Source organism: Melozone crissalis, unplaced genomic scaffold (assembly GCF_028551555.1).
Source record: "Melozone crissalis strain CALT ecotype California unplaced genomic scaffold, PUWL_Pcris_2 ptg000016l_1, whole genome shotgun sequence".
In the NCBI taxonomy this organism is placed as follows: Eukaryota; Metazoa; Chordata; class Aves; order Passeriformes; family Passerellidae; genus Melozone; species Melozone crissalis.
In genome coordinates, this window is record NW_026535794.1 from 35,802,157 (window position 1) to 35,829,698 (window position 27,542).

The window sequence follows — 27,542 nt, forward strand, 5'->3', positions numbered from 1 at the left end:
CAGCATGAAAATCACTTTTTATTAATTTTCAAGTATAAAATAGTATTTTCTACATTTGCTTATCCAATGCAAATAATCTCCCCTGTGGTCAGTTCCAGCATTAACTCTTACAGATATTTTACACCAGAATAATGAGTTGTGTTTAATCAGAGAAACATATCAAAAAGAATTTGTGAGACAAGAAGAAGAATGAAACAAAATTAATGTCAAGATTCAACATTGTTCCACTTTCCTTGCAGATATCCCAGAGAACACAGCAACTCAGGAACCTTACATTTTTTTGTGAGCTGTATCCACTCTAGGATTTTATCCTTTTGCACTTCAGATTATTTCAGATATTATTTCTTTCAGGTATTATCTTCCTGTACCAGTGTGTAGAAACATTCCTACATTCCTCTACCTAACAGTAACCCATGGCCTTGGGCCAGACCCAAACCAAAGTGCCAGACCCAATAAGCCAAGCCTTTTGCAACAAACCTGACTGCAGGCCACAGTCCCCTGCCAGCCCAGTGCTCTCTCTCCTTAGGTCATCAAGTGCTTTCCACTAGATAACTAACAATTACTGACAATGGAATAATAGAAAATAAAGCAAGCAAAACCCAAATCAGAGATAGAATATTCCCTTTTATGCATCTAACAACAAAGAACCTTGCATTTATGAACAGATGTAAATATAATCTGTTAGAGTATTCTGCATAGTAAGTGTTGTAGGCCATGACAGAAGCATAGACAAAGAGCGACCTAATTTCTAAAGTCTGAACTCTAAGTCAGATTGTCAGATGCAGCAACAAATGAAAACACAGTAGACAGAATGCCAGGCAGGCCAAATATGTGCTTTAAATGTCACCTCAGCATCACAGTGCAGGTGGGACTCTAGGTCTCCATACAGGAAGAACCTTTGTTGTACAATTAGCCAGCCACAGCACAAACACTGGTGGTTGTTTTGTGATGCCATCCAAAATTAACATTATGCTCCAGTCTAATAACTTTTATTGTTGTTGCTCTGGTGAGGGATTTTTTAAAATTTTGTTTTCATTTGGGTTTTTTGGCTTTTCTTTGTGGTCTTTTTGTTGGTGTCACTGTTGATATTTCAGTGATGGTGGTGGTAATGTTTTATTTATAATTTTTCTGATTATAAAGATATACAGTCTATTAATACTGGAAATCTCACTAATAAATATGGCCATGCTTTCAGCCTGGTGTTTGTGAAGAGCTAAGCTTCAAACAAAAATCCAGGGTTTGCTTTTCCTACAAACACCATAAGTTCCAGTTAGTAACAACAAATTCAGTAGACAGAAGCTTAATTCTTGAGCAAGTCTGCCTTTTTAATACACTACTTCTGCATTCAGAAGAAGATGAAAAATTAATCTGTAAAATTAGGAAGCTACTACCAATGCAACAGGTTTCGATGCATAATGAGGCCAATCAGGAATTATTCACAACAAGATGCTTTGGTTTGGTCCTTAGAGGACAAAGTTTTTAACAAGCAGAATGGTGGTGTGGTTGGTTAAAAATCAAGCTACTATAATTGCAGACTGGCAAACACTTCTATGTTTCAGGCAGCATAAAACCCTCACCTTATTCTCTTCATCCAGAACATTCAAGATTTTAATTCAAAGATAATGGGTATTACTCTGAGTAAAAGCAAAAGTATATGATTTTATCATCAGTGTTTGTGTACAATCTGTTAGAAGGCCTGATATACATTCATATGTGTCTTTCTCATTTTACAGTTATCTAATTTCAGCATTTAAAGATTCCTCTAACAGCAGTTCTAAAATCCCACTTGTTCCAGTGCTTATGCAAAATACAGTTGTATCAGTTGCACTTCCAGAACATAACTCAATTTTGTTTAACATGATGCCTTGCACCACCATCATCTTCCTCTTCTACTAGAGATTAGAACGAGTCAGCCACGGAAATTCCTGGAAGCAAAAAAACAAACCAACATAGAATAAAAAACACATCAGAATGGACAAACAGTAAGGGGGAATCCACAGGATATAAAGAGTGCTTAAAAATGGTTCATCTCCTTTGGTCTAGAATAAAAAGCAATAACCTTAAATTCTGGAAACAGTCATTAAGAACACTATACAGCCAGTAGGGGGAAAAACCCGAACAAGCAGATAGCAAGGAAAGCAGATGGCATGGTGTAAAAGGACCTGTTTTTTCCATCTCCCAATTCTAACAACAATCTTTCTTCCTTGCAACCATCCTGACTCCTCTGTGGTTTAAATGATAGTCCCTAAGGTTTTCAGAAGCTTACAACCATGAAGCTCGCAGTAAAAGAAAGGAAAACACATACACACCTGCTTCTTTCTCTCAGATTGTGGATCAATCATTACATTTATAAGAGAAGGTGTTTGCTTGTCAGTCACACTTGCTTTCAGAGCATTCTGCAATTCTTCTGGTGTTTTAACAAAGTATCCTTTGCCTCCAAAGGCAGACATAATTTTCTCATAGTGTGCATTTGGCAGGAGAGAAACAGGAGGTACACTGTAACAGAATGGAAAACATGACTAATGGCATGGGAAAATTGCCAGGCTGACTAATTTAATTACTTTAGCACCAATTTTAAAGTGCAAGATGATTATTGTGCTGGCCTGATGAATTCTTCTGGGCTGAAAGACCTGTGGTTGCTGTATCACCTAAGATGTGTTTATAGGGTACTGTACTCATTTTTATCTTGTGGAACCATTCCTCAGCTAAGCTTTAGCTTAGTTCTCTTAGTACAGGGATCTCAGCTCAGAAGCAGAAGTCCTGTGTAAACTCAGATCTCAGCTAATTTTGGAGAGTATCAGGCTTTTGAAAGTTACTCACTATGAACTCTGTACTGTGTGAGCTGAACTGCTGCAGGAACCTGAGAAAACTAATAGAGAATCATCTCTCTGCCACACTGCTGTGCAAACAGTAGGCTGGAAGTAGGTTAGCTGTTTGCTTTTGGTAATTGGTCCTTACTTATATGAACTTAGCCCACGACTAAATGGATTTTATAAATGTAATTTTTATCTGGATCATAAAGCATTAAAAATTAAGAGAATGACCATTTTGGTCACTTCTTCCATAGTTACATAGACATTGAAGATGCTTACCATGTAGCAGGGTCACCAAACTTTAACATTTGCTCCCAGGAATTTGCATCCAAACCAGTGTAAATCCCATTGTTGTTTACTACAATTATCAGGATTGGCAAGTTGTATCTGTAAAAAGACACATTTGGAAGAATTCTGAAATACTTGCCCCCTTTGTAAGATGCTAAGAGTGTAAATTTCCTTACAAGGAAAATGAGAAAAAAAACCACTTCCACCTGAAATATGATTCAACCATCACTAGTAAAGCACTATATCACAACAACATAAAAAAAATGAGCATGCATGTTTTCTGGCTTGTTTTTATGTGTTTTATGGATGCCCCACCTACCAGCAGTTAAGTTCTTCTAGTTAAAGTGACCCTGAAGAGCATCTTCTTGAGGCAAAAAATCTCAGTTACCTGCAGATAGTCTCCACCTCCATTCCAGAAAATCCAAAAGCACTATCCCCTTCTATGCAGACAACTCGCCTTCCAGGTGTGCGGTCCCTGGCTACCATGGCAGCTGCTATGGCAAAACCCAGCCCCACTCCCATGGTTCCAAAGGTACCTGCATCAAGCCTAAAGGGAGAATACACAATTACTATCCCTTTATTGCTACTCAATCTCTTTAATTCATTCATGGTGCCTTACTTTGATTACTTTGCCATACAGTATGCAAATATTGTTTTATAAACAATTTGTATAAAGAGATACCACATGTAGAGATTATTATAGTCAGCCAAACATTTGATAAAATTGCAAATGTTTCAAGGGATATAAACATACTGGAAAACTCAAATTAAAATGAAGAACTCTTGTACACTAGTGCCACAATAATGAACTATTCTCATATGCTTTTATCTTGCATAGTTACAGTATTTCAAAAACATTCAATTACTGTAGAGACAGACAACATGAAATATTTCTATATTTAATTCCTTGAAAATGTAACTATGAGTCTGAAAGCCATTGATTAAATACTGCTGTTCAAATTTTAGTCTTCTGTTCAACCATTTGAAATCAAATTGAAAGCTATAATTTAGTTAGATCATTTCCATCAGAAGCACATAATGGATACAAAAGTACATAAAGCACTAGATTATTCTAGGGTTAACTGCTCAAATTTCCTTTCAGACATGTGCAGTGCAGTCTGAAAGACAACCAGTAACATTACTGTGTACTTATTTTAAATAAGGGGGAAAATACACACTCTTTCCCCAGCTCTACTGGAAGTACATGGGTGCTGTTGGTTGTTTTACTCACAAAGCAGTATTTTGAGTACCCACACCTTAGGCATGCAGGTTTACATGAAAGCATGCCCTATATATAATCCAATTTTCAAGTTTTCCCTGTTCTGAAGTGTGCCAAAGAAAAACTCTTCATGTGAATTCTTTTCAACATAAGAATCCAAATGATTGTTTTTATTTTTCATCAGTATTTACCACAGACTCTGAACACAGAAACAAACATCAAGGTCAGAGAACTGAACACAACACTCATCACTCCCTTTCCATAAGAAGAGAGCAACTATCACCATTCTGCTGCAGAGCACGCAGAGAATTGTTACAATCTATGACAGGACATCATTATGTGAGTGGAAAACTTTCCTTAATCCCTCTCCCAACATATTATACTTCTGTTTTCCAGGCCATTATTCTTGTTAGCTAAATGAAAACATTTATGCAGAAGTGTAGCATGTTGAGTCAGAACAGAAGATATCCCACCTTTGCCGGGGATAGAAATTTGGAAGCATAGTTCGTCCAATGTCCATGGTGTTTGCTCCCTCACTTACTAAAATGCAGTCCTTGGGTATCAGTTCTCTGATGTGATGGAAGACTGTATAATAATTCATAGGCAGAGATTTCTGCAATGCTAATCCCTTAAAAAGAAAAGATATTAGAAACTCCCATGAATAGAATTTAGGGTGCAAAACAGAGGCACATAAATAATAATGATGGAAATAAAATACACTCTGCTTCAGGTAAGGCTGAAGTATTTGGTTTTTAAGGCACTGCATCAAGGTCACTCCTTTTGTATCTATCCTGGGGACACAACATATTTATCAGAGGCTAAACAAGCTCAGCAGCCCTTCAATGGCCTATCATTAGCAGAAGCTATTAAAACTCAGTTTAACCCAAGAGGCTCATGAAATTTTTCTGCACCAGGCATGACTATTTACAACCCTAAGTGAGCTGTCATCTGTGTGCTGGGAGACAATTCAAAAGAGCAATTTGTTAAAATGATTTTATTTTAGATCCCAGTCTTGGGAACATGCATCTGAAGTTGCAGAATATGAATCACACAAAGTTAGGTATATACCAAGCATCTGTGGTCTCTTTGCCTTAACAGCTACTTGCTTGTAACATAGATTAAACCTAGACCAGCACTGCTAAACTGCACAATTACAAACAATGATTACAATTAGAGGAAAACTAAGAATGTGTCTTCACCTAAGCCAGTTTCCACTTGGAGTACTTGGAACATCAGTCCACTGCTTAAAAGCCATTACCCATAATACAGCAGCTCTGGCTGTGGTCTTCTACTAATGGCTCTAAGAATCCAATCACAAAGTGTAATGATTTCTACACAGTTTGAATTTATACAAAATCATAGAATACTTAACCTATAATGCTTATAGTTCCTAAGCATAAGAAGAGTAAGCCTGTACCAGAATGATACAAATTTTCAAAGTCTGGGTGACTTAACTGTGAAATAATTGAGGAAGCTGGATATAGACCAGTTACAAAACTGATAATTTATCAGTGCCTGTTATAGCAAGAAACCTTTTAATTTCTTTAATGTCACACTACCTTCGATCTTTCCTCATTGTTCTTTATTTTCTCTCTTAGCTTCTGCCACCACTCTGAATTGGAAGGATATTTCCATGATCTTCTGTTGAATTCTTCTAAGAGCTAGAACAATATTTCAATGTTGTAAAGGGGTCTTTCAACATATTTAAAAGAAGAAGACAACAAGATATCAATAATAACATTACTAAGAACCATCCCAGCACAATCACAGTAATCAGAATCTTTAACATAAAATTTGAGAATAGACTGGATATACAACACAAATACACTGCCTGACAAACGGTTTTCCTTGAACAGTTGGGTTGTTTGTTTTTTTTTATTTTTAACTGGCAAATTACACCACATGAATCAGAGGAAATTGAGGTCAAAACCAGAGGACACGGGACATGACGTTACCTGCTCAGTCACGGCGTTTATGTCACCTAATAAAGTTGCAGCTGGCCTGACATTATTCCCCAGCTCTTCTGCACAAATATCAATCTGTATTTCAAAAACAAAACCAACCATTAACTCAAGGATATTAACCAGAATTTTTTTTTTTAGTTCAAGTGAGGAACATGCCCTAACATGCACAGATGTCTAACATTGTCTTCATATCCTGTTTTGGCTGCACAGGTAACTTCCTTTGTCTTTCCCTGACATGACATCAGGAGACAATCCTTTATACAAGGTAAAACCCTATGGTACATACCTATTTTAATGAAAAGTTATATATATCCTTGAAGTTGATTGCTTGCTTCTTTCAAGCTCTTGCAGACATTGTAGAACTTTACTACAGCATTGCACGTGAGCTAAAAATCCAGGTTCAGGTATACAAAGCATATACACCTATACAAAGCAGCAATTTTCTCACTGAGAAAACTGTGTGTATGCTACTTGACAGTAAGAACTTAGTTAGCATGAAGAAACTGAAAAGTAAGTTGCAACTACTGAAGCAAATCTATCAGTGATGCATGAGCCCTCTAAGGTTACATAAACTGTTATTTTTGACCAGGTCACGCAGACAATGAAGTGACTTAGTGTTTTAATACTAATCTCTGATAGTGAAATAAATTAGGCGAGACGAAAAAATATTTTCTTTAATTTTTTTAGGAAGAGGAATAACATAATATTTGCAAAAATAACGTGTATTTTAAAAAATTTAGCTTAAAAATTAATGCTATTAAGTTTGAAGTTTGGAACTTTAGACTATGTTCCAGGTCAGTGTAAGCAGGACAGCCAGTATGAATCAACTACTACTATTTGATCACAGAGTCTTGGAGAGGAGATTTTAAGGACACAATTTGAAGACTTCTCTTTCTAAGAGCTGGCAGATTATCAAATGCAATAATTAGTTTAACAGCTTTTCTTCCTCTTACTTCATTTCTGAGTGACTGAGCTCTTACAATATGACAGGATTTGAAAGCAGCTCTTTTTCAGAACAAAAGTCAGCCAAGAGAGCAGTATGAAAGATTCCACAATTTCAAAGACAGTTTTCTTTCAATCATAGAAATTCCAATGCTCCAAAGATCACAACAGTATTGTGAGTCTAACCCTATATTAGTCAATGGCATAGATGTGTCTGCCCTCCTCATTACAGCAGCACCAAGCTCTTGATACTAGGAACAATACTGTAAGCATTCTTGAAAAAAAATTGGGAAGTAAAAACAATAATTAAAGAGAGCATAAGTATTTCTGGAGAATTACCATAACTATATGCACCATACTGCACTGCCCATATGGCAGTATTTGCCACATGAAATGCATTACCAAAATAATTTACAATAATTGCTCTGGTCAATGCTAGAACACAGAAGACTTCCATTAAGTGATAAAAATTTTCCTGCTTACCTGAATAACCTTTACATCCTGTCGATACCTTGGTGGAAGACCAAAATGCAAAATCCAATTCAATCTTGCACCAAGCAAGATGATTACATCAGCATGCAGTAATGCCCTAATAAAGGGAAATGACAGAAGCAGATAAGAAGGAATCACTATTACATTCAACAGTCATTGCAAAATTAGAAGGAACCCTAACCACCACAGCAAACCTCAGAATACACATAGAATTCTTCACTCCTCTAAGTTGCTTGCTTAGCCCCAAAACCCTGCATCCTTTTATACAGCCAATCACCAAGCCATTCTAAAGTTAAGGAACTTGAGAAGAAAATTAATTACTATTCTCCTATTACACTGCACATAGGAGAGGAATCATTACATTGGGAGACCAACAAGATGCTAGAATGATGCTCAGGTTAAAGCAAAAGACTCCCTGTTGTGACACTGGCAACAGTGGGTGCCAAAATTAAGACTGGTATGGGCCTCTCAGTTTAGTCTCCCATTAATTTACCTTTCAGATAGGCAGACAATATTTGGTATATTCTTTTATTTTCTATTCTGCCTAGCAGCATGCTTAGCAGTGATAAAGCTAATAGGCTCAGCAATGGACAGCATTTTACTTTCAGGGTATATAAATGCTCCACCTGCAAACTGACTCTCTGCATACTCATACATAGTGGGGTTCTCAGAGTCCAGTCACATTAATTTTGCCAAAAGCCAAAAAAAAAAACCCCTGTTAAAAGTCACTTTAAACATACTCGTTCAGAGTAGTTTGAAATATCTTACTTTTCTTTATAAATAAAGTGCAATTCAGTGATAGGGTATTGCAAACACCACACAGAAACAACAGCTGGCAAAACTTCAGCTGCAACACGGGCAATTCAAGTTTCTGTTTATGGTGTTAAAGTAAAAAGAAGGAGTTTATCTAGTGCACAAAGTTAAATATTTAACATAAACTGTTTACCAGCTATGTTTTATGTTACAAAATACACACTAGCAACATGAATACATCCACTTGCCACAGGTTTCATAGCTATAGAATATATTATATCTCAAAGTATCTTCCTGGTCAGCATTCTAAAGTGATCCACTTAAATCTGTTGTCCCTTTTCCAGCAGAATCTCCAGTGCTCTACAGTGAGGCGCAAAACATAGTTGAAAAAATTTTTGTGGTATGAATTTTCTCTTCCCTGGCATCTGTAGCCCACCAAAATTCCTAGTTGTTTCTCATCTATTAGGATTAGAAGCCTTGCTTTATATTTACGTTGATCTTGCTGCAGCTACACAATTTGGATGGTTATCAGGAACTACTCCTTTTGCCATTGGGGTAGGCAAAAAAGGCAGTCCACAAAGGTCCACCAACTTTCTGATGTTGTTTTCAGCATGTGAATAAGCAGCACCTGAATGAAATGAAAGAGACTGCTTAATACTACAGAAACCAACTGTATTTGCTTGAACTACAATTATGCTGATTACATTATGGCAGAGAGAGTACTGTTTTCCATTATGAAATCTGCCTGTTACTTTTCATCCTGAAGAACTCAAAACTAAACATGCCAAACCACAGATATCTGCAGTTAAAAATGTCACATACTTTTGGCAAAAATTTTTGTTTGCTTGTTTTTTTTGTAAGACTTCAGCTGAATTCTTCTATCAATTTTTATGAAGCAGGGCAGGGAAAAATAGGAGATCTTGTTTATTTAAAATCACAATTTTTTAGTGAGTGAAATTTGAATTATGGGACAGAGACTTCTGCAGCAGCAACATGAGATGACCTTTATGTCATGTCATGTCAGTTCTTGCTTACCCCCTGCTCCATAACCTGCCCAAAGACTCTACTATAAGCCTTTAGTGAAAAGAGAGAAACACAAACAAGTCCTTGCAAAGGTATGTGTTTGTGCACACATTTCCTGATGCTGCAGCAGTTCATGGCTGCTGAATTTAGCTTGCCCAGGTAACCTGGATTAACTGACTGGTCCTTGTGCATGGCTTGAATCTATGAGTCTTAAATCCTGAAAAATATACTTTTGCAAATCTTTCAAAAAAAATTCTGCTAACATTATACAGCACAAAGTCCAGGCACATTTGTTGAGTAAATTCTCAAATGTTGACATAGACAAAACACTTTTTTTTTTGAGTTTTCCACCTTTCACTTTCAAAGAACACCCTTTTCTTCCTGTGTATCCAGCCAGAGAGAAAAAAAAACAACCCATAATCTCTTCTGATCTACCTTCTGTTTTCAATTTCATTACCTAATCAATCATAAGATCCATCTCATTTCAATCACTGCACTCCCCAATTAAACACAGACAGAGATCATTCCCCATATCTGCAGGAAAACAGCCTGAGTTAAATGAGCTGGTTATTTTAATTCTCTTCCTAGCTGACCTGTATCTTCAACAGGAACACCATTGCACTGGCTAACACTCCACAAGGAGGCATAAAAGAAGTGAACTAGCACAGAAAATAATTACCCTCCATCTCCAGGAATTGATTAGACTGGCAGAGTACAAAGAAAAGTCTGTAAAGCAGCAACAGCAGTAGCACCTGCTGTGTTGCTGTACATCCCCACACAGGTAGGCTGGCACTTTCAGCAAGAACCAGAAAAACTGCCTTTGGTTACTCTGGTTCTTGCTATATATGCCAGAGCAGAGAATATTTCTTTAATAGAATTTAAATTGCTTGGAATTTTGGAAGTGATCCCTTGGTATTTGCTCTAGGATTAAAGACAACAGTTATCTGGGTTTCTTCTACATAAACTTGTATTTTACCAGTTGATTTGCTTTAAACTAGATGAAAAATAAACTATTAAAGAACAGAAAATAATTCTAAAACCCGAGCAGATTTTAACGTCAAATTCCAAAGAATTTTGTGTTTTTACTACTGGTTGGTTGGTTTGTTAGACTAAAAAGAATATGGGTAACACTTCTGGGGAAAAGCAATCACAGTTCTTGTCCTGAACATGCACAGTTCAAAGCTACACCAAAGCATTCTACCTTTGCCAATGATGAGCAGAGGCTGCTGGGCAAGAGCAATGACAGAGGCTGCTTTGGATACAGCAGAGTGCTCAGCCAAGCTGATGGGAGGTGGCAGGCAGCATTCCGTGTACCTGCAGCCAAGCAAAACAAAAGAGGCTCTTTAAAAAATTCAAAACAAGAAATGCTGATATTGTTGAGCATAAAAGTGCTGTTGCTACACACCATGTTACAGCATTTATTAGAACAGGAAATATATTTTTCAAAACAGGCTTTGAAGTTTTCCCTCGTTGTCTCTTTGATTTTCTAGGTAGTTTTGTTTCAGAGATTTACAGAGGGACATCATTATATTACCATATTAACTCATTCTTTTTCGCACACTTCAGTACAAACTGTAATCTGTATCATGTTATGATGCAATGTCACATTTAGAGGCTTGATTTTCTTGTTTTAGGAAAGAAATTGACCTATAAATGAATTTTCTTTTGTTCAGTAATTTTAAAAGTAATGAACGTAATCTTTACGCACTTGACAGAGCTCTTATTCACCTGAAGATTCACAAAATCCCCGGGTATGTCAATATAGCAGGAACCTGGACGACCATACATGCTGGTTCTCACAGCCTAGAAAACATACAATCACAGCTTTAATCATTGTTTGACAGGATTTTAAAAATATCTATATTCAAAAAAGCAAGAAAACTCTGCTGTAGGCAGACAAGGTGTACAATTTCATTTTGCTGATTCATCACAGTGGAAGCTTCCATGGATTTATACCCCAAAATAAAGTTTTGACAGCTATTTACACTTTCTCTTATATACCAGCTGGAGCCTTTCAGCAGATGCACAGTATTAGACTCTAAATTCTTTGTTTAATTTGCAATGAGACAATGGCTTTATCAGCTGTTATGTTTGGAGATACAAAATTAAATATGCATGCTGAATTCTACTTAAAGTAGCACAAACAGAGTAAAACCAAGATAACCAATGCCTCCATTTTCTATTACTTTTGATCCCAGCTCTTATATTCCAGCTAGATGCTCTGCTGAATCTGCACTTCTGAAAACAGTATGACTGTATGCAGAATTTAGGCTGACATGGCTGAAGGGCTGCTACAGCAGTACCAAGAGACTTCTCTAATCCTCTCTGAAGCACTGAGATAAGGATGTGTCTTTTTCACTCTCAAAAAAACCCAACAGAACAACAAACAAACTCAAACCCCAAAAACAACCATCTCCACTGCCCCCCTCCAAATCTCCTTCACATGACAATGGTAAAACAGCTGAAGCATTTTATTTCTAGTTATTGCATCTCTCCCTGAAAGCATTTATTTCATAAAAATTTTCCAACTTTATCTGAAGCTAACAAAAATCACTGCAAGGATCAGTAAGCATCTGACTGGACTAGGATCTATTTCTAGCCTATTCCATAGCATTGTCCATAAGGCAGAACCTCCCCAGTTGTTAATTTACTCAATCAACCATCACTTCCTTGATGCCAGAGCAAATTACTCAGAATAACAACTGTACAAAAATAAACCCTCAAAACCTAAACAGGAGACAGTTACCTGAGGTTCTGTTGTTCATTTTGTATTTTTTCATACCTTTTCAATAACAGCAGGAATAACTTCCAGGCTGCTTGGACGGACAGACAGCTTGCTGTACAGCCTGCCAGCTTCAACCTGAATAAAGGAAAATAACCATTGTATTGATTTATCAAAGTAATTTTCTAATTTCCACTTGAATAAAATTAAAGAAATGACAGATGAAAACCAATGAAGTGGAAACTTCCCCATAGAAAAATGCAGTAGCAGCTGGTGAAAACTCTCAAGACCATACTCATTCCTCCATATGCTTAAGTTTTTTTGCTTTTTTTCTTTTCTTTCCCCATAAACTGGTTTATTTTCTTGGACATCTTGGTTTTGTCCTTCTCAGAACAAACAAAGGTAATTTATACTAGCTGAAAACCTAAAATAGAGTATGAATTCCAACATGAAGGCAATCTGCTGTATTTACACAATGTCAATTTTAAACCAGTAGGTGGAGCAAATCAACAGCATTACAAGATCTGCTAGGAAATGTTAGTGTTTGGGATTGTTTTTCCTACAATAATGAAGAGACAAGAATTATTTAACTGCAACCTTCCTGCAGAAAGCTATATGTCTGTATACCTGTGGGAATTCTTGGAAAGCTCCCATGGTTTCCTGATTTCTGTCAGAAGAACCGCCAATAACAATCAAAGGCCTAGAAAAGTTAAAAAACAAACAAAAATTAAAACAAACAAACAAACAAACAAACAAAAACCCCTGTAAGTATACATATATACATATAGCATCCCCAAATCTGTACAAGAATAGATACAGAATACAAAAATGGATTCTAAATATCAGAGTGTCAGCCAGTAGCCTTCCCAGCAGCTTTTGGGTTACCAGTTTTGGGACAATTTGGCTGTACTAAGTGACTTGGATCATAGAAGTTCTAAAACCAAGTTCCATTGCAGGCAATTTTCATTTAAGTTTCAAAATATGGGTGACACAGTGGTTTGAGGGAATGATAACACCTAATAAGAAGTTAAAAGGTATTAATTGGACCCAAAAGTATTAAGATGTGTCTTTATAAAGGATACTGTAACATGCACAAGCACTAGAACTAAGAAACAAGCTAGAATACAATTTTTCAAAAATATTATGCTTTCTTCCTATACAACTTGGAACACAGCTAAGTTAGCTGGCTGAGAGCTAACTCCCTGCATTTTGTTTTTAGTAAAAAAATTCCAAAACTGAAAAAAACAGACAAAAAATTAACATGCCTGCAAGCAGTCCTGAATTCAAATCAGTTCACAGCTAGGGAAGGAAGGCAGTATTGCATTACCATGAGGGTTATACATTCCACAGGAGCACATTTTTACTGTCATTTCCACAAAGCATAATAAATAATTTTCCTACAGTGAATGAAAACCTGTCTTTTATTCAAATTGTAGGTCAAACTCCTTAAAATGCTAAGGGCTGAGTCAACAGAGGAAAGTTGTTTTATTGATCTTATTCATCTGCACTATATTGAAATATTGGGTCTATAACTTTCTAGGCTTTTTCTCTTAAACAATTTCTCTTCAGATATGGCCTTATACACTGCATTTATCTATACAATGTATCAAGCTCAAACATTAGCAGTGACTTCCACGCATAATCCTAAATTTAATCACCCATAAGACTTGGGGATATGTGTATCTAGATCCGAGCTTCATAACCAGGCCATTTCTCTGCCATACATCAAAAATCTCAGTTCTAATCCCCTGGAGCAGTGAAATGAGAACTTCAGGCTGCATCTTACCTCCATGAAAAATCTTGATGGAAAAACTCACTTGGTGACTGCTCTACACATTTCATTCTGCTTCATCCCCTCAGCAAAATGATTATTACTATCCAAGACTGTTTGACAGCCACAAACCCTATGTTCCTCTCACTTGCCTTTTTCAAATTTATTTAAATATTTTAATGAACAAATTAACTACTACTTCCAAATAATGAAATACAATTACAAAACTGGTCTACTATTTAGAAAGCCAACTCCAACAGCTGTATCTTGAAAAGATTTAGTTTTGCCCTTGAAGTTTTAAACAATTCTAACTAGAAGTAAGTTTTTCCCTCAAGGAAATCATTGCACTACTGTCACAATATTGCAGACATTTTGAAGAGCAGTGCTTATACAACAGTGAAGCAGACAGAACATTTGACTATAATGAAACTAATAATGGTAATTCTTATGGACTTGCAGGAGAAGAACTTCAGTAAACTGATAAAAAATTTAACTGCAATTTCAGCATGCTTGTATTTACTCCAAATCTTACCAACTAGCACACACTTGTCTTTGGAATCTATTGTCACAGCCAGAATGAGGTACAAAATCTTGCTCAGAATGAGGCAGGACAAGAGGCAGCAGCATGGCAGGCAATTTTTAGCAGGAAGTATCAAGAGGTTTTACCCTTGAAAATGCAGTTTACGCTCAAAATTGTCTCCTGCAAATCCATAAGTAAATTACATGTACACTTCTTCCTTAGAATCAAACTCCTGACTGTTCAAAAGCAAGGTTTTCCTATAATCTTTTTTAGTCTAAGGTCAAATAGTGACAGCAAAACTTTAGTCAATAACTCATTTTTAAAAAAAAAAGGATTTGAACACTGGAGGACTTTTTCCAAACTGTCAGATTTGATTTGTAGTGTTCCCATTACCGAGCTTCCCTCATCCATCAGCCACTGCTAATTCAGTGTTCCGGTGTTCACACTGCTCTGGATCACATTCTGTTCTGTGAACACATCTGCTTGCTATTGCTACAGCTTCTTCCCAAAATTCCTCAGTACAGCTTTCTGAACAGCTTCCAGGGGCACACCAGACAAAGCTGTCACATCTCACTGAAGGCTTATAGGAGTAAATACTATCCCTCTGTACATCATTTAATTCAATGCTTAATTACTGCTCTAAATGGCAGTGTGGGGAGCAAATAGGGATTTTAACAATGCAGTTGTCAATTTATTCATGTATGAAATACAGTAATTCAAAGGCAGTATGAATTTAAATTTAGGAAACACCTTTAAGATGATCTCCATGATCATGAGAGCATTACAGGCTAATATTGACTTCATTTTCAAACACATCCATACAACCAGTTATACTGGTAGATTTTCTAATATATACAAAATGGGGTAGGACAAAACCAAGAATTTTATCCATGAGAACACAAAAATGTAACTAAATTATTTTAAGGTTGATAAAGGAAGAACTCCTTTTTTCCCCTTTCATGCAGATAATGAGAAAATTAAAACACTAAATACCATGGAGCTCAACATCTGAAACAAGTAACAACACACAATTATTGGAATTTTAAAGGAAAAATGCAGTTAAATTACCAGCAGTTAATGGTTGCATTTGCCATCCCACCAAGGGTGTGTAAGAAACCTGGACCGGACACTACAAGACAAACTCCTGGTCTACACAGAAAATACAAAAAGAAAAAAAGAGGAAGAGAGAAAAGGAAAGTGAGCACAGGGAACACCACATAAATAATCAACAAAAATTATTAAGGTGCTGAAATATAGAATATTAAAGCTTTACTCATGTCACCAAAACTCATGAATGGCTAGGAATTTGTATGAATGACTAAAGGTAGACATGGAAATCAGAAACTATGGAGCTGTATCAATCCAATTAGAAAAGCAAGTGAACAATTATGTGCCACCCACACAGACATGGGCAATATACACAGGCTTACCCTGACACAGCTCTGACTTCTATCACATTTGCTCTGCCATCTAATGTAAACTTATGTTTGCAGTTTTCTCAACTGTACTTTATCAGCAGTTACCAATTAAGAAAACTCACACTGGAAGAATTGCATCTGATTCAACACAAATTTTACTGAAATTTAATTCAGGCAGAGACTCTTGCTATTCCAGGTGTGATGAGATAAAAAATTATAATTCTTAACTAGTGGGCATTTCTTAACAGCTTTGCACAATCTTTACATACCTGCCAGTCAAATATCCAACAGCAGATGCAGCATAACAAGCCTGTTGAAAATATTGGAGTCAATGATACTATTGTTATTACTACTATTATTTATACATTTAATGATATTTTGTACATAACTTTCAACAAAAATACTGAAAATAAGCAGGTACAGATTCTTCCCTGACTATAAGAGCTTAAATATAAGTAAAACTCCATTTCACTCTTCTCATTATTACAAGTGTCCATGAAGATTAATATGAAAAATCTCAAGACTCTTCTCCACTTCTCTCCACATTTCAGGCTCCTGTTATCACAAGATATTACATTAGTATTATTTGGGAATTGAAAAAGGAAAACATCAACCAGATGAAAAAAACCCAACTAAAACCAAGGGAAAAAAAATAAATAGAACAAAACATGAAACTTCTGCTTTCCACTGCCTTCAGAATGAACATGGAAGAGGGACTTGCAAGAGAAAGACAACAAGCAGAAATGCAGCTATTCTGAATTGTATTTCAGAAATCAAGCAAAAGGTTGAAATCTCACATCGGAGACAATAATTGAATTATTTGGGATCATCTTTTATAAGCTGAGCTGCTGAAATACTTCTCACTCTGCTTTAGTATCACACATTTAAAGAAAAATTATGTTTTGAATAAAAACTACAAAAGTAACATATACAAGATGTGTTGGCACAGCTTATCAGCAGTGTTATTGCAGAGTATGTTTTTTAGCAATTCCTGTAGTGATATTAAACATTTGGATACAAATTTCACCTGCAAAAATGACAGCATGTGATCAAGTTTACAGGTGACAACGGAACTCAAGAATTCAGGTGTGACATTGCCTAGTCTCTTATATTTTCATACTCCTGTCTCGAAATCAGTGAGTTCTAACACTTAATGGAAAAAAACCCCTCCTTTTGCAATATTTTGTAATTTTTTAAAGTAAGCTTCTGGCCTTAGAACCTGCCTCTTTCATTTTTAAATAGACTGGAGATTTGATTTTAGTTATAATTGAGTACTCTGGTGATAAGATGCCCACTTTGGTTCCAGCTGCCATTATTAAAGTGTTCTTTGAGCCCAATTCCCTTCACAGCTGCACCAACACCAGCATATTATATGCTCACAACTAAGGATACAAATATCAAGGGATTGGTTTGAATATGTAGTGATAATTATTATTAAAGAGTAAGAATTAACATAAATAATGTGTTTTGTTAACAAATAAACATATAGTAAAGGGGGTTCTGAAGTTTAGAACTGAGCTGGGTTATCAATCTCGTAAACAAGTGCAGCAATCTCTAATTACCCAGGGAGAGATACAAAAAACACACGCCCCTGTAAAGTTGCAACACAGTTTTCACTGTTCAAAGGGCATGTGGATGCAGGTGAACTGCTTCTGGCAAACTTACACCATGTTACAGGCCACAGGAGAACGGCTTGTGGGTATTGGCAGTGCTACTTTTACCTCCATGCTTTCATCAGGTGTTTCTATTCTGCAGTTTTGAGTTCTTCACACAATTATTAACGCTGGAAAAGAACTTCAAGATCACCGAGTCCAACCTGTGACCTATCACCATCTTGTGAACCAGAGCATGGCCCTCAGTGCCACATCCAGTCACTTTTGAACACCTCCAGGGATGGTGACTCCACCACCATCCTGGGCAGAATAAGAACATAAGGATGCCAACCAACAAGTACGCTGCTCGATAATTATCTCACCCTGAGATTTTATTGTGTTTGAACTTGTTTATGGGCCCTATTTCCTATGAACACTGCTAATTAAAATGTTATCACTTTTACAGGGAAATCCTTTTGCTACATCTGGCCTAGAAATGAGGTAGAAACTCAACCCCTGGAAAAAAAATACCTTAATTTTCCATATATCATTTACAGCTGCCTTCACCAATAAAGGAGGCAGCTGTATACACATCCTCCACAGCCAGACCACACAACTGAGACATTTAAAACTATGACATGTATATATTGAGTATATCTTGAATATACTATACATAACCTTTCACCTTTTGCCAAGAAATTACTCTATTATTCACTGGGGATAAAGAACAAACCAAAACTCACAACAAGATGCAGCTCCATTCATCCTTTTCAACTCCCCAAAGAAGAGAAATCCTGACATTTTAACCTTAAAACAGTCTTTGTGCTGTTTTTATTCCATGACAAAAGCAGCTCATAATTAAATCATAAATCATCTAGTAAAGACTAATAAATAGAACAGCATCTTATTTGGCAGTGCAAAGCAATCTTCTCTGGTAATTATTGATACCTGAGGAAATTAATTTTAATCATGTTAGTAACCATAGCTAAAACTAGAATATTTGCTAAATGGCCTAGAGGAACATAAAGATTGTGCTGAATTCCCAGTTGTTCAAAGATTCAAATACACCTTTTAAATATGTTTGTCTATGTTTGCCTTGCTCATATGTTACAGATTTTCCATAGAGACATGCATTGCTCTATATTCTCACATTCCAACAGAACAATGAAGGGATCAGACAGAAAAATATACAGCTCACAACCACCTGATTTAGAAGAAGCACTGCAACAAGAAGACTGTGTTGAGGACTGGGACAATCCTAAAGATTATGAACTAAGTAAGTTAAGGAAAACTGGCCACTGCTGTAGGCCAGGTATGGATGGGAAGCTGCTGGTCCCTCAGCCACCAGTTCAGCAGCCAGCTCCCCATCTTGTGCAGCAACCCTTCAAAACAACAAATAACCCCAAGGTTATCTTCAATCTGAGATTACCCAAGAAATTACTGAGATTTAAAGAGTTACTACTGTGGGAAACCAAGCAAATGCAGAATTAGCAGCACAGCACCAAAATGCTGATGAGCTTGGCTCTTGAATTTCTGACACCTACACAATAAAGCTGAATATATATAAATAAGAGAGTCTAAGTGTATGTTCATGGTTGATTTTGAGAACTTGGAAGCATTATTACTTTCTATGGTTTGCTGTTCTGTGAGCTTTTAAAACACAGTTAAGGAAAAACCCCTAGAATTATTTAAATTGTTAGAACAAGTCTATCAATCAACAGGAAAACTTTCCTCTTTGGGTACTTAAGAACATGATATAGACAGGGGGGAAAAAGTAAAGGAGCCAGCAATAAAGTCCTAAAAGGAACTAAAATACTACCAGTCAGAGCAAGAATGATAATTCTGGGAAGTGTGCATAAAGCTACATAAAAACAAAAAGCATCTCAAAACCTGGCAGATAATATTTGACAGTATATCACTTGAAGGAGATAACTTTTTATAATTTTTTTTGTTGTCCATCATATGCTGTCTTTAAATTATTTTTTTTCCTCTCTCCTATCCTTGCCCCCTTATTGGAGAATAGCATTTTTAAATGAAAGAAGATGCAATTCCCTTAACAGAAAAGAAGTGGCCACTTTAAAATGGAAGTGGGAAAAGAAGGGCATAAAGAAACACTCAACCCAATGCACCAATGTTCTCCATTATTCCAAAACAACAGTGGCTACTACTGTATAGGTTCTTTAAAGGAAAATTCAGAGACCACATTCTTTCTAGTAAGAAAATGTAAACTGGGTTTAATTCCATTGTGAAACAGTTAAGGAAAGGGTTGGTCCCATTACAGATATATACTTACAGCTTGCTCATTTCTCATTCCCACATATTTTATTCCAGCTGCCTGGGCTGCAATTGCAATTTCAGTGACTGGAATACCAACAATGCCAAACATGTATTCAATATTCTATAAAGAAAAAAGTTGAGAAAAGTCAGACTGTTTTTTCCCAAAAAACAGCTTTAATAAGCACATGCCAAACACAGACATGCTAACTACACAGGCAATCTAAAACTAAAATGTAACATATATAGTCACAGAGAAGCTCACAGGTCACTGTGGCAACATCAGCTGATGCTTGCAGCTCAGCCCTCTGTGGTTGTGAAATTAACATAAATGGATTTTGGGAGGCTAAAAGCAGTGGGACAAGGGTTCGGTGCCTCAGTCAAGGTGTGTTTAGTGCTTTTCACTGAGCAATTCTTACCTGGGACAACCCTGCTATGTCACTTTCCTGATTCTCAGTATGTCACCTTCCTCTACTCTGAAAATGCCTCGTGGCACCTTGTGCTTTCACAGTTTCACAGAAAACTAACGGCAAAACGGGCTGGGAAAGCACCGTGCCCACGGAAACACAGAGATGGAGAAGACTACGCTTATCTGGATTACAGCTGAACTACTTTTCCATGTTTCCCAGGCCAAACGCAGTGTCTTCTCCCAAGACCCGGGCCAGCATCTCGAGTTTAGTGATAACACAGAGTTTTCGTCGCTGTAAGGAGGCGCAGGAGGGGCATCCATCCAGCTGTCAGGGACAGAGCCGCAGGGGAGCCCCAGCATCGCTTGGTGGTAACGGGGGACGGCTGAGCTCGGGAGGGGGCCGGCTCGGGAACGGGGCCGGCTCGGGAACGGGGCAGGCTCGGGAACGGGGCCGGCTCGGGAACGGGGCAGGCTCGGGAACGGGGCCGGCTCGGGAACGGGGCAGGCTAGGGAACGGGGCCGGCTCGGGAACGGGGCCGGCTCGGGAACGGGGCAGGCCCTCCAGAAGAAGGGAATCAGTGTCAGCCTGGGGAACGCTGCCCGGGGGCCGGGCCGCTGCCGGGGCTGTGCAGCGGAACCTCCCTCCCTCCCTCTCCCTCGTTCCCACAGAGCGGCGGGGCGAGCCCTTTCCGTCCGCCGCCCGGGTGAGTCGGGCCGCGCACATTCACTCGCTGCAGGCTGTCCCGGCCCGCAGGCTGCCGGTCCCCGTCCCGCGCTCTTACTTGCGCCCGGAGAGCCTGGGCGATGAGCTGCGCCCCGCTAACCGCCTCGCCCTCCATGGCTGCCCGGCTGCCCCGGCCCCGCCGCCCACCTGCAACGGGCCGGGCCGGGCCGGGACCGGGGGCGAAGGGCGCGCGCGGTGACTGACAGGCGGCTCGGCCAATCACACAGCGAAGGGGGCGGGCCCGAGGGACCCGCCCCTAACCCCGCTGGCTAGCGGCGCGGGGCGGAGACAGGGGTAGCTTCCTATTGGCCAGCGCGGGCAGCCAATCGGAGGCCGCGAGGCGCCGGCCCTGCAGCGTGAGGGTCGCGGCGCGCGGGGGTGGGGGCGGGACCGGGACCCGGCCGGGTGGTCCCGGGGCTGGCCGGGAGCGGAGCGGGGCGGTGCGGGCCAGGCCGGGCCGGGAGGGAGGGATGGAGGGATTGATCGATCGCTGCAGGCCCGGCAGTGGCCCCGGTGGCCTCCGTGAACCGCAGGGCCGCCCGGTACCCGGGGCAGCCGTCCCGGAGCGCTCCGGCTGTGTGGGGCTGGTCAGAGGTGGCGAACGCGGAGCGGGGCAAAGTCCGGGGCTTGTGTGAGGCGCTGGAGAGCAGCAGGGAAAGCGCCGCAGGAGTGCGCGGCACCCTCCCGAAATCCCACTGAGGGATGGCGCACGCCCCTCTGCCCGGCTCTGCCCATCCCGGTACGGGTCGCTGAAGTGACACAGGCGACAGCATGTCCTCGCCTCACGGTCCGGCCTGTCCGTGCCACCGCCCGCATTGTCCAGCCGAACCACTGATGATAGCAGTGCTCCATTCGCCCTCACTCGCCAAACAACAAAAACACATAAATAACAAAACACCGATGGCATAGATAGCAAAAACCTTCACAAAACCTACATTATAAAATACTGTAATATAATGCAGCAAATAAAAGCAGTAGACACGAAGTATCAGTGGAAAACACCTTGAATTTCACTATATTTTATGTATTTTTAAAATACATTGCATAATATATAGCAGAATGGCAGCAACATCACAATCCACAGTTATCATTCAACCTAAAAAACACTTTATTTTTTCATGGCCAATTGAATATTTACCTAGTAATCATTACTGTTCATGTTACTATTATTACTCTTTGTATTGCTATTTATGTAACTATACTATATGCTGGGCATAGCTTAACATGCATTTGCTGTTAATCACTCAGGAGGACCCAGACTAGTGCTGTGCTACCTCTGTTGTTTCAAGATTCTTCTGAGTGTAGAAGTGTGAAGAAGAAGGGTATGTGTTGCTTTTGTCTGTGTATACATCCAGGTGTGGTGACAGGTGACAGACTTCTAAGCTTCCAAAGTTGAAAAGAGAGTGACTGGATGCTTTACTTCACAACACACTGAGATCAGATGGTTCTGAAAAGGAAAACAGGCTGGAGTGTGACTGGGGAGTAAACCTGGCATCCAAACTTGGATAGCAATCTTTTTACCCTTTGTGGAGAACTACAGCTGGAATATTATGACTGCATGACAGTAATACTGCTGTGAAATATTTATATTTGGGTGACATGATCCTGCTGAAGCTTGTCTGTCAGGCAGAAGACCATATAAATCACAGGAATGGGACATAAAAAGAGATAAAATTGTAAAGCATTTCAGGTAATGAAATTTTAAAGTCATGGCTCAGGTGAGGTGACAGCTCTGTAGATCCTAAGCAAATTAACTTCTCTTCAAGGAAAAGATTTATGAGATGGTGTGACATCTTCCTGTAGTGAAAGCATCCAGAGTGTGGCAGAGACACACTTTTTGGAATCTCAACAGCCCAAGGGCTGAGTAAACCCTGTTGGTATCCTTATTTTGGCTGGAAAGTTTAATACACCCAAGCCCAGCCCTGGGGCTTGCCATGGCTCTGTGTGTTAGAAGCAATCCATGAGAGAGCAGAGTCCTGTTGTTTAAGCTGTCAGACAGGGGAAGGGCTTTAGGGAGCACTCACACAAGTGCTCAGCCATCATGTGTAGGAGTGGCAGTAATCACAACCCAGAGGGCTGGAGACTCAGAGGAATTATTTTAGTTATTTCAGTTGCCCCAGCTTCAGCCAGATGGGGTTGTGTAGTTGCTTGTTCAGTGCTAAACCTCTTGTGCATCTAAATGAGTTAAAGATTCAGATTAGTTCTTTGGCGTGCTTCTGATCACCAGGAAATGAAACATGGTACAGAAACAAAAATTCTCCAAGCATGTTGCAAAATGCAACATTTTGTAGAGGCTCATTACCTGATATTTTTTTTATTGGTGTGTTTGGCATTTTAAAAAGGCAGTTTTTCTAATGCATGGCAATTCCATCTCGTGATCTGGAAGTCTTCAGCTTTTTCCATCACTAGTAATGATGAATTCTAATTACATCTTAGTTGTCAACTTTATTAAGGAGCAGCTGACTACAGCCCATTCCTGCCCTAAATAGGCATTTTGGCTTGGAAGGGATGACAAGAAATAGAAAAGAGAGTTTTGTCAGTGAAGTGCAGCACAGCTTGTTTATTTTCAGTATGTTCCTTAACTGTGAGAGGTTTCCCACCCCTGAACTCCCTCCTCCTGCTACTGCTTTATCTCTTCACATGTGCTTTGGTGGTGCAGTTGCAAAGCTGAGCTGCACAGGACAAGGAGGCCCCTCCATTCTTGGCATGCACTTCCAAATCACCCCCAAAAGTACCAAATGTTTTCCTCAACATGCAGAATAGCAAGGATAGCTTGTCATACATCACTTTTCAAAGCTGTTTACATAAATGCAGTATCTTTAATCCATCTGATTACAGAGAGGCCAAGGTTTTATTCTGTTTTCATCACACTTTAAATAAATTTTCCCTTGAAGGCATGTATGTATGGACACACTGGCTAATTAAAGCTCAAGGAAATAGGAATATGTAGTTGAGTTCAGCAGCATTGAACAGCTAAGTTACTCCTGTACCCTTAGAAGTGTTACTATTACATGTTAAGTCCTTTTGGTTGAGCAAACAATTCTTCTGCCTACCATGGGCACCAAGGTTATAATTTTGCTGTCCTACATAATGCTTTTTCCATTTGCTCATTGTTAGGTACTAAGCAGTTGGTGTTTAGAGAAAAAAAGCAGTGTTGAGGATTGTTATTAGCTGCTTTTCATCCTGGAATTCAAGCAAAGAGATATTTTCAGTTAACTTGCCACAGACTTTCTTTTTTTAGGTACAAAACTACATTTAATAGAACATAAATAAAAATAAGACTGTGATTAGTTTGGAATTGATCTTTTTTTTCCTGCTGAGCTTTAGAGAAGTCTCTTCATGCATGAGTCTGGCAGTTTTTATTTGCTTTGGAAAAAATCAGGGAGCTGTAGATCCTGAAGACTGAAGGACACTAAGAGTGTTTTGGAATTTTTTTTTATACAAGTTCCCAGAGAGAAAATACAATTAAAAAGTCAGTAACTGAACTTAGGGTTATCAATATATAGCACCAGTAATCTCTCCTGCACCCTCTTTCAACTTCACTGATATTGGAGATTTAAGTCCTTAATGATACTAGTGACACTGTGGTGACAAATACAGAATTCTCATGTGAGAATAATTCTGAATAAAAAGGCATTTCTGTAGTCTTCCTGAAGTGTTGCACAACCAGTGACTGTGTCAGTCCTTGTTCTAAATCTTTCCCTAACTTGAGAAGTCAAAAGGTTACATGGGGAGCCCATATTGCAGAGTGCCTCAGCCTTCCAGACTCAATAATTCTTCATTTTTTTCTAAGAAAAGCTAACTAATACAAATTTTCTCCATTTTGCACAGATTTTTTTGATTTTTGTTACTATGAAAGCATTTTTAAACTTACTTATCTGCGTTATGTGGGAGGAATGCAGCTCTGAATTGCACTCAGCGTTTTTATAAATGTTCAAAAAAGCTGCACTCTAGGAGAAATATTTGCCTATTTCATATGTGGAGCTAGAATACAGTGAATTCTGAATCCATTAGGAGAGGCATTTTCATGATGGATGCAGAAATATTGTCTGGTGTAATTCTCTTGGCAATTATCTGTTTCAGTGTTGATAAAATAAGTCCTATTTCTGCTTGGCTGCTAAATACAGTCTTCCAGTAATTTTAGGAAATGCTACTTTTAAATACATCTCCCATCACTGAATGGGGGAGGAACTGCAAATATGTGAGCAGCTTTAAACTTTTCTCAAAGATGTTTTGATATACAGTGAAATAATCTATAAATGGATGTTAATTATAAAGGGAAACCAAGCAAGGAGATCACTGGAACTACATATGAAGCTAAAATACTTTTGAACAGGACACAGTTGTTCAAAGCACCAGTGTAGATGGATTTAAGGTTTAGAAACAACATGCACGTGGTCATCCAGGAACTTAAAAGCACCACACTGCTGAGAGCCTCAGTCACCATCCACACTTAATTGTAAATTTAAATTCCTGGCATGATATTTTTCTCAAGCTCCCCCACCCCACCTGTCTGGGTTTATTTTCCCTGCAGATTTGTGGCATTCACCATGGTGGCTGTGTGCTGGAAGCTGCCCCTCTGCTTTCTCCTGTGCCAGGCGGTGTCGGGAGGAGCGCGGCGGGAGGGGCACTACGTGGCGGCCGTGTACGAGCACGAGTCCATCCTGAGCCCGGCCCCGGCGGCGCCGGTGGAGCGCCGCGCCGCGCTGGAGCTCATGGGCAGGAACCTCGACATCTACGAGCAGCAAGTGCTGGCTGCTGCCAGGCAGGTATGCCCAGCTCCAGGCAGCACTGCGTGTGCCCTGGCTATATGCTGTTTGAAGATTATCTTTCACATCTGTGTTCCCAGGCAACTGAAGCTGTATTTATATCCAGAGCTATGATCTGGGTTCTCAGACGACCTGACCTGCCAGCAGCTCTGAAAAAGAAGCAGGCCAGTTAGCATCCCGCCTGACTCAGGCTATTCCAAGCTTGGAAAAACACACCCATTGTTATTTAGTATAGGGAAATTCATTTTCTATTTTGGTCTGAATACCTAGCTCCTTTCTGTTTTCTTAAATGGAAGGGTTTCCTTGAAAGTTTGTCTTGCTGGCAGCTGTCTTGGGTTTGGTTTTATTCCACTGCTCTCAATGGAAATTCCTGAATGTTTCTAAAAACTAAAGAAGTCTAATGCTTTGGAAATGAATGTTCTGCTTTTAACAGCTTTGGGGAACTAAAATTTTCCATTCCTTTCTCCTACCCACCATGGAATAGTTCTCAGTCTAAATATATTTAGAGAAGAGAGACTAGTATTGCCAGCTGTTCTTAGGCACAGCCCTCTTTCCTCCCCTCCCAAGAAAGCCCAGGCTGGTTCTAGTGACAGGAAGCAAGTGTTACTGGCCCTACACAGAGAAGAACTGACTTGCAATTTTCAGAGATCTGTTGTTCTGGGAGAGAAAAATTAATATTTTTATATAAATTGAAAACATTATAATATTTTTTTTAGAAGTTCAGATGATTGAGCAGAAGCACAATAGCAATTTTTATGCAGCCCTGCACCCAAGATACAAAATTACCCCAGAGCCATCACATAGATAACACATTTGAGCTGACTTTTGAAAACTAACAGGAAGTTGACTGACTGGTGCTGTGTCTGATTTAAGAAGAATGCACCTCATTTTTAGGAACAATTCAAATCTCCCTGAATTTCAGGCAGAGCCTCTGGCATGGCTACATTTCTACCAGGCTGTGAACTGCTCCCACAGTGAAGCTGTTTCTGAAATCAACACTCCCAGTACCCTCTCCAACCCTATACTACAATGGGATTTAGAGATGTCTCTTCATGCATATGTCTGTCAGTCTGTATTTGCTTTGGAAAAATTCAAGGAGCTGTAGATCACCCAATACCAAATTAATTGATGCTGTACACTTTGACAAAGTGTATCTGCAAATACCATAATTCTGATAAAAAGACAAGTTTTAATGTCATCAGTCTTTAACCTGAATGATGACATTCTCATAACTTGTGTGAAGGGAGGATAGTTTTGGTAAGAAATTGGATGCAGTATGCTCTTATTTGCATGCCCTTAAAATGATGTCAAATGCATTATTTTTCAAGATAAAGGTATGCATCAGGTTAAACAAGTTTTTTTTTATACAGTTACACACCTATTACATAGTTACACCTACTAGGAAGCTGAAGAAAAGACATCTTCAAGCTACATTATTGGCAAAACATAATTGGGTTATCCTTAACTTTCTTTAGCTCTTTTTACCCATGAGATCCCCCCTTTTCCTTTGCTTTGCCTACAAAACATGTCTTTGTTTTACATACAGGGGGCACAGATCATTGTTTTTCCTGAAGATGGAATCCATGGCTTCAACTTCACCAGAAGCTCCATTTACCCTTACCTGGATTTCATTCCGTATTCACACCCTGGGAAGTGGAATCCCTGCAGAGAGCCCTATTTGTACAATGACACAGAGGTAAATGTAGGGGTGATGCCTGCAGGGGTGGGATAACTGAATGCTCCAAGTGGGAAGTAGTTCAAAGGGAAGTAAGCAAGAAGTTTAACAACTCCTAGTAGCAGATTCTGTTTTCATGGATGTTCATTCTTAGCAGTGGAGGGTTTAGATCCA

At 39.1% G+C, this 27,542-nt stretch overlaps 2 protein-coding genes across 5 annotated transcripts in view; one reads left to right on the forward strand and one right to left on the reverse strand.

The window, feature by feature from the left end:
- HACL1 (2-hydroxyacyl-CoA lyase 1) lies at positions 1 to 21,049 on the reverse strand. Its single transcript, XM_054273658.1, has 17 exons — positions 20,983 to 21,049; positions 19,811 to 19,915; positions 16,195 to 16,235; positions 15,576 to 15,656; positions 12,844 to 12,916; positions 12,277 to 12,354; positions 11,203 to 11,297; positions 10,696 to 10,808; positions 8,964 to 9,099; positions 7,710 to 7,815; positions 6,276 to 6,359; positions 5,880 to 5,981; positions 4,794 to 4,948; positions 3,490 to 3,648; positions 3,093 to 3,200; positions 2,310 to 2,496; positions 1 to 1,925 (listed from the first exon to the last, which is right to left on the reverse strand). The coding sequence occupies exons 1-17, from the start codon at positions 21,037 to 21,039 to the stop codon at positions 1,893 to 1,895; spliced, it is 1,713 nt and encodes a 570-aa protein (XP_054129633.1). The 5' UTR covers positions 21,040 to 21,049; the 3' UTR covers positions 1 to 1,892.
- BTD (biotinidase) overlaps positions 20,530 to 27,542 on the forward strand; it is an 11,083-nt gene continuing 4,070 nt past the window's right edge. Inside the window, exons 1-4 of one of the 4 annotated variants that reach the window (XM_054273661.1) lie at positions 20,530 to 20,569; positions 22,173 to 22,246; positions 25,459 to 25,693; positions 27,240 to 27,389. In XM_054273661.1, coding sequence (XP_054129636.1) covers positions 25,475 to 25,693; positions 27,240 to 27,389 — 369 coding nt within the window. In that variant the 5' untranslated portion in view covers positions 20,530 to 20,569; positions 22,173 to 22,246; positions 25,459 to 25,474. Of the gene's footprint in view, positions 20,570 to 21,226; positions 21,281 to 21,896; positions 22,247 to 24,840; positions 25,694 to 27,239; positions 27,390 to 27,542 lie in introns of those variants that run through there. The other 3 variants (XM_054273662.1, XM_054273660.1, XM_054273659.1) reach the window with 3 other exon arrangements.